Genomic DNA, 16,052 nt, shown 5'->3' on the forward strand with positions numbered 1-16,052 from the left:
TCATGCGCACTTTCAAGGAAGTAAACGTAGTAAAGTACCGTGTTGTAACGTTACTGATTTACAGAGATGAGTGGATCGGTCCGGTGTCAATGACCGTTTGTGATTGCTTTGAGGATTGCCATTGAGTTGAAATCATCATGGATGATAACCAGACACGTAAAGTACAATTCATAAGAGAAAAGATAAAACTTGATCCACTTGCTGTCGATATGCAATGGAGTTTGTTTTCGTCGGCAGCACTAAGTTACCGATTTGACACCGTCCTTCGACCGTTCCCTCCGATGTTCATGAGTTCCGACAACGAAAAGGATACAAAATCACTGGTAGATTTAATTTCGTTATCGTTGTCTTGTTGCTCGTCACATGTGCATGCGAACAAATTATTGTTCTAATCCAATTTAGGTAGAGATCTACTACCTGTTTTAGTTAGGCCTATCTTTTTTTTCCGATCATGTTGGATCTATGCTCACATATTATGCAATCATTTTTAATAATGGTTCTCATAGTCGAATGCTACTTTACAAATGGCTCTCCACCGATAACCTTTGCTGACAACAATCTTGCCATGGCATATAATAATCATTACGATTGTTGCATCAGCATTACCTTTCCAGCAAGGCGGCACCGTGCGCATTTCCTGGATATATAGCTGATATATCTTTGCCTACTGTGGTTTCGAGTCCCCAAGAAGTATTTCTGATTACTTGTCTAATAACAATCGCAATACACAAAAATTAAGCCGTACATTTGAGAACACTTATTTCTGTTTACAACTGAATAGTCTAATGACCACATCTTGTCAATATAATTGTGATAATGTGTCACCAAGCAGGACAAGCCACTCAGACACCATCTTGTTACAGTCACCTGATTTTGAGCCCCTTCATAACAGTCAAGTTAAAAATAGATGCGCAACCTGATCAGTCACATGACATAACAGACAGGTAGTTTACAAACAGCAGCCGATACACTAAGCTCACTTGTGTTTGTAGAAAGTGAGTTGTATGCTATTGATACATGTTACTTCAATTTTGTAGGAGCAGGCAATGCGTGAAGTTCCAAACGTGTTGAGAGTAGGTTCTTCGTTATCATCACTCTCCAGCAAGACCATTGACCTGATTCACTGGGTGATGGACTCGAAGTCCTTCACTCTCACAACCCTAGACAAGACTCAGGTAAGCACCAACTGTTCGGTTATACCATATTTTTGCCACCTTTTTGGAAGGCTTTAAATTTAACCTAAGGCGTTAACACACCTTATGCATTACACCACCAGTAGAGGGTTCATTATGGTATGGGGTATTACAGAAATGTACCCCATGGTCTTCTCTGGATACAGAAATTTACTCGAGACGAAATCTGAATGATGACATCTGACCTAGTTGACCACTGCTGTGCATGACTCTGGATACGCCATGCAACGGTGCATGACACTGGAGACAGTGGACTAGTCCATTTGATGATGCATGACACTGGAGACAGTGGACTAGTCCATTCAACGGTGCATGACACTGGAGACAGTGGACAAGTCCATTCAACGATGCATGACACTGGAGACAGTGGACAAGTCAATTCAACGATGCATGACACTGGAGACAGTGGACAAGTCCATTCAATGGTGCATGACACTGGAGACAGTGGACTAGTCCATTCAATGATGCATGACACTGGAGACAGTGGACAAGTCCATTCAACGATGCATGACACTGGCGACAGTTGACTAGTCCATTCAACGATGCATGACTGGAGACAGTGGACTAGTCAATTCAATGATGCATGACACTGGAGACTGTGGACTAGTCCATTCAACTATGCATGACACTGGAGACAGTGGACTAGTCCATTCAACAGTGCATGACACTGGAGACAGTGGACTAGTCCATTCAACGATGCATGACACTTGAGACAGTGGACTAGTCAATTCAATGGTGCATGGCACTGGAGACAGTTGACTAGTCCATTCAACGATGCATGACACTGGAGACTGGACTAATCCATTCAAGGATGCATGACACTGGAGACAGTGGACTAGTCCATTCAACGATGCATGACACTTGAGACAGTGGACTAGTTAATTCAACAGTGCATGACACTGGAGACAGTGGACTAGTCCATTCAACGATGCATGACACTGGAGACACTGGACTAGTCTATTCAACGTTGCATGACACTGGAGACAGTGGACTAGTCCATTCAAGGATGCATGACACTGGAGACAGTGGACTAGTCAATTCAACAGTGCATGACACTGGAGACAGTGGACTAGTCCATTCAATGGTGCATGAAACATTAACCGAGAAATCTGTACTTAAATGAATTTAGTGTGAAATCAACAAACAACCAACAAATGGTATACAATCAACAATTGTATTACACAATTAACATGGTTTACAGATCAATACAAATTACTGCACAGCAATTACAATGGCAGTATGCAGTAGAGTGGTAGTACAATATGCAGTGGCAGTATCAAATACCAAAAATGATGGCAGTGGTGATATAAAAAAGTTCAGTGATAATAATATTCACCTCTCCACAACAGTGGTCAAACTTTCCGATTAAGGCCAAGGCTGGGAATCCGGGTGATAAGTGATCTTCACATGAAAGCTGGTCTTGATGTAATGTGAGATGAAATGTGAGATGACAGGCATGTGCCCGTTCCACTTACATAGTCTAACCAGCTTCCAGCACTTTCCACATAGTGCTTGACCAGTCCAGGGTCACTGGAATGTAACCGTGTTTGTGTTGGCCGATAGTGGGTAGGTGATTTCTGGCCAAATAAACACAAACAGCTGTGGGGGGTGAGGCTGATGACGTTATTTTATTGTTAGGTAATAGAACAGAATATTTCACATGTTTCTATAATGCTTGACATCCATACATGCTATTCCGGAAGTTTACAGGAAATTCAAGCACCTGAATGTAATAATTTCTCACTGCTTACCAAGCTCCTTCCCAGCGCGTGACACCTTCGTTACACTCTCGGTAACATCGCTGCCACCAGTGTGGGCGCGGCCATTACAAGAATCTTGAAATTTGCCCTCTAACCCCAAATGTAGTAACGTTGATACTTTTGTTTATGTCTTTGGGAATGCCATCATAGTTCATTTTGAAAAGGTTTACGACTGACCATGTTTTCCAGATGAATTTACTTTGTTGTTTTAATAATCAGATTGGTTCGAGATTGCAGACTAACGGAAAATCAACCAACTTCTCCCTTACATTCTTACTATATCAATAACACGATAATTTTAATGAAACAGAAATTCAAATTGACAAACGAAGAAATTTATTTAGCAGCGATAAGTCTATTCGGGGTCACGACAGTCGTCACTTGTTAGTAAACATAACGGTCATTCGGTTGCGAGTTCAACTCCAAGCATGGTTGTGGCCACCTGTTCACAGTGGGTAGTTTTGACTGGTGGCAGCGATAGTCTAGAGAGCTCCACGAACAGGCTATTGCTGTGAGGAGCTTGACTGCTTACATTAAATAGTACTATATTCCTGACAACTAATCATTATCCAAATACAATGCAATGAACTTCTACTGAATCTCAACAGGGACAGTGTAATACAGTTACAGTCATTGTTTGACAGTAAATTACACTGCCATATTACAGGTAAAAGCAATCATGATTGCCTGTGTTGGGAGTTGAAGAATCATTATAATGTAATAAATTAAAAATTACCCATTTATGTTTCAAGTGAAACTGAAATGGTTTTGTGCACCGTTTAATACACTCACTGGCCCAGTTGTTTCATTGCACTGGTTAGCTAGGGTACAATTCTGTGTTGTGATTTCAGCAATGGTACATACAGAAAAGTACCTGGATAATGACCCAATATGAAAATGGTCCCAATGTACCAATTTAAGGATCCTGCGGTCATGGGTTCAAATCCCTGATTGTGATATTTGGTCAAACAGCACCATACCTGTGCTAGTGAATTTCACATAAGGGATTAAAAGCCTACAACCTATGTCACGTTGGCCTTTCCTCTTCTTCCCAGACCGCCTCCATGGTCTAGTGGTAGAGCATCCGCTTGGAGAGCGAAAGGTCCGATCCCCGGCTGCATCATACCATGTTAAAAGATGGTACTTGTTGATACCCTGCCTGATGCTCAGCTTAAACAAGGACTGGTTGGCTCAGAGTCAGTATGGGTGGGGTATTTCTGTTAAAATGTGGCATTGTATCTCAGTGGGCTAGCACTATAAAATTGGCATTACTCGGGGCTAGTACAAGCAGCCACATACACGTTCATGCACATTGCTGTATAAGTACAACAGTGAACGCTATGTTTAAAGCCCACTTCACCTCACCACCCTTTACCAGGGGACAAACCTGATACCATGATATAACTGAAATACTGTTTGAAGGTGTGTTATTACCGTGCTCCAGATAAGCTGCGAATCTGCGTAAAATATGCATCAGAAATGCAGAAATACGCAGTAAAATAAAATCCAAGCGTATCAAATACGCAACGAACATTACAGATATTCTACACAAATAAAACTTGTGCATATCATCAAAATATTGTGAAGTAACCCTGCGTATTCGATTAGCAAATCAGCAACTTATTTTGAAATTATAAACGGGCATTCCGTCAACCTTGCCAAACTCCACGATGACAGTTACACCATGATCATTTGCCATCACACTTTCTTGTGGAAGTATCGTGGTATTTTTTAGTCCTATAAAGCTCTCGAACCCACATGACTCCAGTTTGCAGGGACTAGATGAATAGTGTTTTTAAATATTTAACTTAAATACCCACATGTGTAAAAACTAGTGGGTAACAGAAATTTGAATACCCAGATAGAATTACTGATACCCAATGATTTTAAAATGCATTGGTAAAATACCCACAACACCAAAAGCTTATCTGGAGCTCTGGTTATTACAAACACGATCACTTAACACACCTTTTGTTTACCACAGCAACATTGCTTCTCATATTGCAGGGCTGGGTACGTAGGTACGTTGTTGCTCTTCAGACAAAACACCCTGGTTACCTCCACCCACAGCCACATCGACAATAATGAATGTCTGAAGCTTATTTTTCTGTCTCCAGGTAATAGCACTGTAAAGATCTGAGTAATCACTTGCCTACTTACAGTTTGCAGCGATCCAGAAAATGACTGGTCATACCACTGAGGTGCCATCTCCGAACTTCATCTTTGAGGTGACTCCCAGTGAAACTAATGATGCCAAATTTCAAGTTGTCCGCAACAACAGAAAAGTCTTCTTTGCCTATCATGGAAGTCGTATAGAAAACTTCCATTCTATACTGCACAATGGTCTAGCATCTCATATGAATAAGGTAAGCCTGTATTCATTTCATACAGTCATAAATAACCTAATCATTAGAAGCAAGACATCACTCACTCATGTAAGTAACATGTTGAGTACTGTAGCAGCAGCCATGATGAATACATTACAATATTCATTCCAACAATTGTGCTCTCAGCAAAACTTGGAACTTGTATCACCTTCATCTGATCTCATTATCCCCCGATATAGGAATGAGTGCTGTCCTTCTGTCCGTCTTGTTTAGTTTCTTGAAAACTGTACAATATTTCATCACCATACTTGGCACAGAGATAGGTCTAGTGGTAAATTGGTGACTTTTGATAGTTTGGGATATTTAAAAAAAATATTTTTCGAGTTTCCATAGCAATGACTTTGACTTAGACTGAAAATGGTGGTAGTGCTCGTTTCCAGAGCAGATCTTTGAAAAGCGTACAATGTTTCTTGTGTTGCACTCAACCAGACATGTCATATTGGGGGATATGAGTTTTTCATGCTTGTTTGAATATGCTTTACTTGGAGTTTCCTGGCCTAGATCATCTAGATTTCATGGAAGTTAGACCATGTCTAGTGAGAGAAGTGAAGTTTGTAAAAAAAAAACTTTATCATGGAGTTTTAATCGTACAATGTTGATGTTGTCATGTATTGAATGTTTGTAACTTTCAAAGTTATGACTACTCTCATTAATTACATGGTGCATTTTAGGTGTTGCATTGGCATTAACTTCATTATTTACGGCATATGCTCTTACTTTTCAAGGTGTCAATGTTCGGTGAGGGCACATACTTGTCGGGGGAGCTGGCAGTGTCCATGACCTACAGCCCAACAGGCTTGACCTGGGACTGCAGTGAACTCGGAAACAAGCTGGGCTGTGTTGCTGTGTGTGAGATGATTGATGACTCCAGTGTTAAATGTCAGGAAAAGACAGGTTTGTTGCTTTTACAATGTGCACCCCCCCCCAAGTTTTCAGACTCATTATGTGTCAGTAGTGTTAATCCCTCTTTAAATGCTTTTGTTTTCAGAATGCGAATTTGGACTAGCAGTCTCCATCGCTCTTTTGTGAAATTTTTGATATGCTTAAGAGATGGTGATAGAGTTTAGCTGGCTAGACAGCTCACATCCTATGATGTAAGCCACATCCAACAAGTTTTAAACATTTGGTAACCAACATGGTGCTGGTAACATTAATGGTAATTAATAAATGGTGGTTATCTCACTGACTCTTTATATTGATAATCTAAGTTTTATTTTGTCATGAAACTAATGAGATGCTGATTGTTTTATTGATCATGTTGATGACAACTGTTACATTGCTTGAGAGGCTGACTTGGCTGTGAGCAGTGTTCATGACTGAGAGACCTTCATGTTGTTGTTTGGACATTTTTGCAATCTATAATCTTTTGGTCTGTTACATTATTATTTGATCAATTACTCCATCTCTATACATTATATAAAAACCATGGACTGTAGGGCACACTTACTATAGGTGTCATCAATATGGTCCAGGAAGTATTTGCATCTACGGACTTGTACATCTCTCTGTTGCCCTTCCCCCACCAGGATCTGAGGATGGTGCAAAGAAGTCCCGAGCACGTGTCACTGGCAGCATGGCTGGGGATGTTCCTGAGAAGTACTATGTGGTCCGGAACAACGAGGTCATGCGTGTTCGTTACCTGGTGGTGTATGCCGAGAAGACAAAGCCTAAACAGTGAGTCAAACCAGGGAGGACACCAGCCTGGAGAGTCTGTCTCTAATGGCGACATCTCTGTCCCTGTTTCACCCTCAACTGATCAAAGTCAAAAAGACTTTCACCAGATGTAGCGTATCTTCTCAGTAGGAAAAAGCTAAGACCTGGAAACACTAATAAGCATAAATAGTGATACCATGGAAGCCCCACCACCAACACAATCCCACACAAAAGCACGCACACACAACAACAAAAAACACACACACACACATTTATAGTTATGTACTGCAGGTATTCAGGTACTAGGATCTGCTAAAATGCAGCTTTTATTTGTTCCCCAGCCAGCAGATGCATTTGCATTCCTGTTATCATTCTGAACTCCCTGGGCAGTATACAACCCAGGCTGCCTAGGGGTGCTTGAGGGTTTCTACATCCATCTCACATATCAGGTACCCATTCCCTGCTGGGTGAACAGACGCACATTTGAAGTAAATCACTAACCCTGGGTGACACAACACGTTTTTACACTTGTGTTTCGTGTATAGGTACATATTCAGGTTTCCACCATCTGGTCATCTACCATTGGACAAGTGGGTTGTTTTTAGTGTACAGGGTGAAAGTACTGCATACTACGGGTAGTGACAACACTGTAAGGACCTGTAAACACTGTTGGCCCCAAGGCTGAGTATCAACCCGGTCGCTGGAGGGATATGATCTCAGCACCTGGCGGTTGCTAGCCTGGCACTTTTGACCACTTGCCCACTCCGTCCCCACCGCTACTGATTGATTAAGTCCATGAGTTTGGATAAGTTGCTGATAGACCAAGGAACATGATCAGGGCATGTGGTCCTGTGAACACCACAGGTCACCATCAGGTCAAGTTCAGTAACGCTGGTCGTGGAGAGAAGGCGGACGAGTGACTGTGTTCAGCAAGGCTGACTAGTGAGTTTCTAAGGCTTTGGTCTTACCCCACACTGAAGCACATGTTACATGTGGTATCTCCTTAGGCAAGTGTTGGAAGTATGCCTCTGTTCACACAGCAGTCAGTGGGTACCCAGTTGGATGAAATGGTAATGAGACTGTTAACCTTATACTGCCTCAGATGCAGCTTTGGTTGTATACTCCCCAGGGAGCTGAGGAGGAACTTCAAATACACACTGATCATTTGACCAAATGAAAGTCAGGTGCTTTTTAAATGCATGATATTATTGAATTACATATTTGATCACATCACCAGCAGATCCTGATATAACTAAAGGGCACAATTCTGCATATTGAGTTGCAGTGCCCTAGGACACTCATCCTTCTATTCTACACAGTCTCAGACTCACTATCAGAGAAGAACTGTAACAATAAGGATACAGAGCATGTAGTAACTTTATGGTTTCTGTTTGATGTGATCCAACAATTCAGATTCATGATCTCTCTCTCATCTTTTTGAAATACTGTATTTGCCATTATAAGCGTCCTACTCCAATAATTGTCACCTGACCAACTTGTGACTAGTTTGTCAGCAGGCTTTATCAGCACCCAGTACTAAGCCTGAAAATGGACATTTGGAAATTTACAGTAAACACATCAGTGTATAGAGGGTATATAGCTGCCTAGTAACTATTATTGTATCAATAACATTTGACATTTGAAAACACTTGACGAATGAACTACTTCTGTTCTCTGCCATTCGATCTCTGACAACAAAATTTTCTTGTGTATGATTTAAGTAAGCGTCCTCCTTTGTCAATATTCTAATCACCCTAGGTGTATATTACGGTAAGTATGATGTTTGATTGACATGTTTTAAATCATGTTCCAATGTCCTATGTCACTTCTCCGTGTTTCAGGACGGGTGTGAGCAGAGGTCATGTGTCATGGTTTCAGCAGAACAAGTTCGTGGTGATGATGGTGGTCTATGTCCTCCTCCTCCTTGCCATCGGTCTCGCCAACTCAAAATCCTTTCAGTACCAGGTGAAGCGGATCTTCAGATAACACCAGCTCATGTCCTAGTTGAATAAATGCAAACTGTTGATTGAACATCCTGACTCGGATCTTCCTGTACGTTCTGCTCAGGGCTGTAGCCACGTTGTCACGCCTACACTGGTGTCCCTGTTGGCTATGTGTCTACACTGTACACTGCTTTAATCAATGCAATTTTGTGTATGCATATTGTAGGACTTCACGCCTCCTCCACACCTCCTTCACATCCCATGGCCAATGAGCATTGGTCTAGAGAAGTTTATCTACTTATGCTTTAATATCATTACTAATTTTAGGCAGTTAATGGGTTGAACAATTTTTGATTATTGATATGATCATTAAAATCCAATCTCATTAAAATCCCATTTGGACATCTCATTACAGGTCACGTCAGAACAACCTTTCATCCAACCAATCAAAGCGTTGCTTACCAGATCATGAGTGTAATCATGCAACCTTGAAAACATTAACACGGGGTATTCCGAATGACAGTTACGACCTGTACGACTGATACCATAAAAATTATCGTCTGTCTCTCACTTCTGTGGGATTTGTTAGTCATTTCAGTGGTCAGTCAAAGTTCGCGAAAGGTTGTGCTGACATGACCCGTAATGGGATGACCTCAGATCATTGTTTAGCGGCAGCTGAGATTGATTAAATTCTGATTTTTACTCCGTTACAATCGAGGTGTTAAGATCTGAGGACACCTCCTTAGAAGGTTGCATCAGGCGAACCCAGAGCGAACATGACAGCCCAATCTATATGAAGTAGGCGGGTGCTGTGAGCCAATTAGATGTCAACGTTCTAAAATGATTCGGCTGCATCACCTCTATTCAGGATTTTCAATTTGGACAGAAAGCACACACAGAACACATTAATTGAAGGCATTTGCTTGCAGGTGTAGATGCCATAGCTAAGCCTCAGTGCTGATTGGTTGATTAAAAGGTCCACCTGACATGACCTATAGAAGTGTCCTCCGATCTCCCCACAGAGAAGCTTCGTATCAGAGTTGTACATGTTGTATGATGAAAACATTTTGTGCATGGAGCATTGGTATTCAGATGTAGACAGAATGAAGATGTTTTGTTGACAGAATCTTATTTGTACTTAATTCTGATTGGTGCAATGCAGGGTCTCACCTATTCACTTTGTTCTCAGAATTTGTCCTACCAGTTCCCGCTGTATGATTTTGTAAGGTCTTCTGTAAAGCTACCCGGTGACTAGGTCTCCACTATCCAGTGTCTGGTTTGAAGTAATGGTGACTAGGTCTCCACTATCCAGTGTCTGGTGTGAAGTAATGGTGACTAGGTCTCCACTATCCAGTGTCTGGTGTGAAGTAATGGTGACTAGGTCTCCACTATCCAGTGTCTGGTGTGAAGTAATGGTGACTAGGTCCTCACTATCCAGTGTCTGGTGAGAAGTAATGGTGACTAGGTCCTCACTATCCAGTGTCTGGTGTGAAGTAATGGTGACTAGGTCTCCACTATCCAGTGTCTGGTTTGAAGTAATGGTGACTAGGTCTCCACTATCCAGTGTCTGGTTTGAAGTAATGGTGACTAGGTCTCCACTATCCAGTGTCTGGTGTGAAGTAATGGTGACTAGGTCTCCACTATCCAGTGTCTGGTGTGAAGTAATGGTGACTAGGTCTCCACTATCCAGTGTCTGGTTTGAAGTAATGGTGACTAGGTCTCCACTATCCAGTGTCTGGTGTGAAGTAATGGTGACTAGGTCCTCACTATCCAGTGTCTGGTGTGAAGTAATGGTGACTAGGTCCTCACTATCCAGTGTCTGGTGTGAAGTAATGGTGACTAGGTCTCCACTATCCAGTGTCTGGTGTGAAGTAATGGTGACTAGGTCTCCACTATCCAGTGTCTGGTGTGAAGTAATGGTGCCTAGGTCTCCACTATCCAGTGTCTGGTTTGAAGTAATTGGGAATACGTCTCCACTATCCAGTGTCTGGTGTGAAGTAATGGTGACTAGGTCTCCACTATCCAGTGTCTGGTGTGAAGTAATTGGGAATACGTCTCCACTATCCAGTGTCTGGTGTGAAGTAATGGTGACTAGGTCTCCACTATCCAGTGTCTGGTGTGAAGTAATGGTGACTAGGTCTCCACTATCCAGTGTCTGGTGTGAAGTAATGGTGACTAGGTCTCCACTATCCAGTGTCTGGTGTGAAGTAATGGTGACTAGGTCTCCACTATCCAGTGTCTGGTGTGAAGTAATGGTGACTAGGTCTCCACTATCCAGTGTCTGGTTTGAAGTAATGGTGACTAGGTCCTCACTATCCAGTGTCTGGTGTGAAGTAATGGTGACTAGGTCCTCACTATCCAGTGTCTGGTGTGAAGTAATGGTGACTAGGTCTCCACTATCCAGTGTCTGGTGTGAAGTAATGGTAACTAGGTCTCCACTATCCAGTGTCTGTCATGAAGTAATGGGGACTAGGTCTCCACTATCCAGTGTCTTGGGTGAAGTAATGGGGACTAGGTCTCCACTATCCAGTGTCTGGTTTGAAGTAATGGTGACTAGGTCTCCACTATCCAGTGTCTGTCATGAAGTAATGGTGATTAGGTCTCAACTATCCAGTGTCTTGGGTGAAGTAATGGGGACTAGGTCTCCACTATCCAGTGTCTGGTGTGAAGTAATGGTGACTAGGTCTCCACTATCCAGTGTCTTGGGTGAAGTAATGGGGACTAGGTCTCCACTATCCAGTGTCTGGTTTGAAGTAATGGTGACTAGGTCTCCACTATCCAGTGTCTGGTGTGAAGTAATGGTGACTAGGTCTCCACTATCCAGTGTCTGTCATGAAGTAATGGTGATTAGGTCCTCACTATCCAGTGTCTGGTGTGAAGTAATGGTGACTAGGTCTCCACTATCCAGTGTCTGGTGTGAAGTAATGGTGACTAGGTCTCCACTATCCAGTGTCTGGTGTGAAGTAATGGTGCCTAGGTCTCCACTATCCAGTGTCTGGTTTGAAGTAATTGGGAATACGTCTCCACTATCCAGTGTCTGGTGTGAAGTAATGGTGACTAGGTCTCCACTATCCAGTGTCTGGTGTGAAGTAATTGGGAATACGTCTCCACTATCCAGTGTCTGGTGTGAAGTAATGGTGACTAGGTCTCCACTATCCAGTGTCTGGTGTGAAGTAATGGTGACTAGGTCTCCACTATCCAGTGTCTGGTGTGAAGTAATGGTGACTAGGTCTCCACTATCCAGTGTCTGGTGTGAAGTAATGGTGACTAGGTCTCCACTATCCAGTGTCTGGTGTGAAGTAATGGTGACTAGGTCTCCACTATCCAGTGTCTGGTGTGAAGTAATGGTGACTAGGTCTCCACTATCCAGTGTCTGGTTTGAAGTAATGGTGACTAGGTCCTCACTATCCAGTGTCTGGTGTGAAGTAATGGTGACTAGGTCCTCACTATCCAGTGTCTGGTGTGAAGTAATGGTGACTAGGTCTCCACTATCCAGTGTCTGGTGTGAAGTAATGGTAACTAGGTCTCCACTATCCAGTGTCTGTCATGAAGTAATGGGGACTAGGTCTCCACTATCCAGTGTCTTGGGTGAAGTAATGGGGACTAGGTCTCCACTATCCAGTGTCTGGTTTGAAGTAATGGTGACTAGGTCTCCACTATCCAGTGTCTGTCATGAAGTAATGGTGATTAGGTCTCAACTATCCAGTGTCTTGGGTGAAGTAATGGGGACTAGGTCTCCACTATCCAGTGTCTGGTGTGAAGTAATGGTGACTAGGTCTCCACTATCCAGTGTCTTGGGTGAAGTAATGGGGACTAGGTCTCCACTATCCAGTGTCTGGTTTGAAGTAATGGTGACTAGGTCTCCACTATCCAGTGTCTGGTGTGAAGTAATGGTGACTAGGTCTCCACTATCCAGTGTCTGTCATGAAGTAATGGTGATTAGGTCTCCACTATCCAGTGTCTTGGGTGAAGTAATGGGGACTAGGTCTCCACTATCCAGTGTCTGGTGTGAAGTAATGGGGACTAGGTCTCCACTATCCAGTGTCTGTCATGAAGTAATGGTGACTAGGTCTCCACTATCCAGTGTCTTGGGTGAAGTAATGGGGACTAGGTCTCCACTATCCAGTGTCTGGTGTGAAGTAAAGGGTAAAGAGTGTAGAATAAGGGCAACTATCGTGTGTATTACTTGGCCAAAATTGCTGCTGAGACCCAGTGACTAATGCTTTGGAGTGCGATCCCTTGTTGGGTGAGTGAGTTGGGTTTAATGCTGCTGTAGTTAGTATTTCAGATATTTCACATCATATCAGCTTGATTAGAATAGGTCTTAAGCAACCCATACTTGACGTAAAGGTGACTATGCTTGCCGTAAGGGGCGACTAACACTGGATTGTCTGGTCAAGATTTGATTATTTACAGATCGCCATCATATAGCTGTATTATTGCTGAGTGCAGCGTCAAACAACCAACAAAAACATATCAGCTTGATGTGGGAGGAAGCCCCATCTGATGCTAGTTGGTGAGAACACAAGCACGGATGTGGTGTTGATGGAGATCTAGCAGGATGAATCTGGATTTCAAAACCCACAATTTAAGATTTCACAGCCAATAGTGATGCACGACTTGGTTGTCTCGCTCCCTCCCTCCCTCACCCACCCACTCGAGGTACTTGCAATGATACTGCTGATCTGGTCTGTGTGTAATTGTGTAGCATAAAGTATTCTTTTAACAATGTCTTTGAAGTGTTATGGACAACAAACGGCCAGTGATTCTGATGAACTATATGTATACAAGACACAGACAGTTATATTTGTTCAACTTGGTCAAAGCCAGGGGTTACATTTGCAGTTATAAATGTAGTGAAGTGCCTCCTTCTTAGAACATTGTTTTTGAACTGTAACCATGGCAACAGGTCTATGTTAAGCATTCAGATATGACTCTGATCATGGCTTCTCAGAGCTTTCAGTCACACAGTGCTCAATGTGTTGTTATGTGTTGTGATGTTATAGTTTGTGTTGTTAACAGTTGGTTCCTGACGCCATAGTTCTAATATACTATTTCAGTTGGTTTGTGTTTTTAGTTTATTATTTGTTGTTTGAACTGTACAACCCAGAAGAAGCTAAAGGACACCTGGTTCTTCATATTGCTGTCGTGACAGGTTAACTATAGAAATGTACAAAGAATTGGGTGTTGTTGAACTTCTTTTGAGTAGTATATAGTGCGGAAATATGAATATCATATAACATGACAGTTACAGCATGGACAGTATATCTTAATGTGTGCAATAGTGACAGAAATCTGACCAAATGATAATGGAATAGAACTGGTAAGACTGTCCTACTTTGTCAGACCGGCGAACAAACACAGCCTTGGATGTTCTATGTGCATGGTGTGCTGGTTTGTGCAGTAATCTACAGTCGACTCCAGCACTGCACTGCATTCAAACTGTGGGTCAAACTCATACAAATGAAATTCGTTTCAAAATATTTTATTCGAATAAGACTGAGATGAGCTTTGAGATTTATAAAATATTAGTTTCATAGTCTTGTACAGATGTACTTGGAGTTGCTACAACCTCTCAGTTTTGGCATTTCATGCTGTCTGTATTTGTGAATGAAGGCTGACATGAATGCAGTGTTTGTATATGTGTGTACACTATTACTTAAGGCAACTTCTCCGTACAGATGAAGAGTCATGTATTGGACTGCCCCTTCCTCCAACTACTGGAATATCTATGCAAGATGCAACATGTTTAACCTTAATAACGCAAGAATTGTATAAATGTATAACATGTACAATGAATGAGGTTGTTTTTGTTTTGCTTGTTCTGAATTATCAGTGAATACACAAGGCCAATTCTTGAGGAAATGTTACACACTCCCAAAGGGTACAAAGTGCTTTTGTGTTCATGGTATTGAAATGGTTCATGTGAAGGGTTTGAGATTGAACAGTAGTGACTCTGTATGGGAAGCATGTTTTGGTCTTGTTACCATCATGCATATGTATGTTATTCATTAAAAATACAATGCAATAAACTTTTCATATGTATCTACCTTGTTTACTTTGTATATCATCGTCAAATTGGGATTTGCATTTATCATCCAAAACTGGCTCCCACAGGAGATATCGCTTGGATGAGATCAAGCGATATCTACACTGTAGATATCGCTGCAATGAAATTACATCACAATGCTTTGCAGATCATTGTGACATCACTGGTTATCATGACGTCACAATCAAATGACATCACTAATGGCTCTGCTACTGAAGCTGTTAGCAGTACTTTTTACACTGAAGACACAGCTAATTACTGTCTACAAATTGAAAAAGTTGGAAGAATGATGTTGGATGATAAATAAAATCTCACCCCTCGTGTCTTTTGACATCAAATATATCAACACTCGTTGATAAAAGTGGCAAAAATCCTCGGCAAGCCTCAGAATTTTTCCAATTTTATCAACTCGTGTTGATATATTTTATATCAAAAGACACTCGGGTGAGATTCTCTATTTATTAGGAGTGCAATGATACGATACCTGTCTCAACATTGCAGATTAACAACACAAAGGCCAAACTGAAATTTTGGTGTCTTTCAGATGAATAAAAAAAGTTGACAGGCTTAACTGTTCGGAGCCCATTATATGATGTAGCAGGGAAGCCTGTTGACCAAAATGATCCCACACAGCGAATTTAAAGGGAGTAGGCGGCTTTTGAAGCTCGCATTTATCTCTTTTTAGATAGGAATGTTGTTTGATTTCAATGTATGTAAAAATATGTTTTTTGTATCGTCACATGCATCCCGATACAGGTCCTTATGTATCGTCCCCTATGCCATGTCATGCTGCATCGGAGTTTTGGTGTATCATTTTTACTGTAGTATTTCTCAGAATCAAGAGCCAGGTGCCATGCCTCTCCAAACCACATGTGAAACTTGCTTGGGTACTAAACTGGGGAGGAATAGGTCTTCAGCAACTCATGCTTGCGTAAAAGGCGACTATGCTTGTTGTAAGAGGCGACTAACAGGATTGGGTGGTCAGGCTCGCTGATTTGGTTGATGCATGTCATCGTATCCCAATTACATGGAACGATGCTCATGATGTCAATCACTAGATTGTCTGG

At 41.9% G+C, this 16,052-nt stretch overlaps 1 protein-coding gene across 6 annotated transcripts; it reads left to right on the top strand.

Moving 5' to 3' along the window:
* Positions 1 to 14,981, top strand: LOC124136942 (protein mono-ADP-ribosyltransferase PARP16-like). Of its 6 annotated transcripts, XM_048402550.1 has the most exons (7): positions 1 to 323; positions 1,038 to 1,175; positions 5,116 to 5,319; positions 6,066 to 6,234; positions 6,867 to 7,014; positions 8,835 to 11,619; positions 11,788 to 14,981. In XM_048402550.1, exons 1-6 carry the CDS (start codon positions 138 to 140, stop codon positions 8,977 to 8,979), a joined length of 990 nt encoding a protein of 329 aa, XP_048258507.1. In that variant the 5' UTR covers positions 1 to 137; the 3' UTR covers positions 8,980 to 11,619; positions 11,788 to 14,981. The 6 variants fall into 6 exon arrangements, with proteins under 6 accessions (XP_048258507.1, XP_048258503.1, XP_048258504.1 ...); XM_048402546.1 differs by lacking the exons at positions 1 to 323; positions 1,038 to 1,175; positions 5,116 to 5,319; positions 6,066 to 6,234; positions 6,867 to 7,014 and having other exon boundaries at positions 8,984 to 11,619; positions 11,788 to 12,942; positions 13,069 to 14,981; XM_048402547.1 differs by lacking the exons at positions 1 to 323; positions 1,038 to 1,175; positions 5,116 to 5,319; positions 6,066 to 6,234; positions 6,867 to 7,014 and having other exon boundaries at positions 8,984 to 11,619; positions 11,788 to 12,585; positions 12,754 to 14,981.
* Positions 14,982 to 16,052: the final 1,071 nt, after the last annotated feature.

The sequence above is a fragment of the Haliotis rufescens genome, unplaced genomic scaffold, assembly GCF_023055435.1.
Source record: "Haliotis rufescens isolate VD_foot unplaced genomic scaffold, xgHalRufe1.0.p SCAF_1, whole genome shotgun sequence".
Lineage (NCBI taxonomy): Eukaryota > Metazoa > Mollusca > Gastropoda > Lepetellida > Haliotidae > Haliotis > Haliotis rufescens.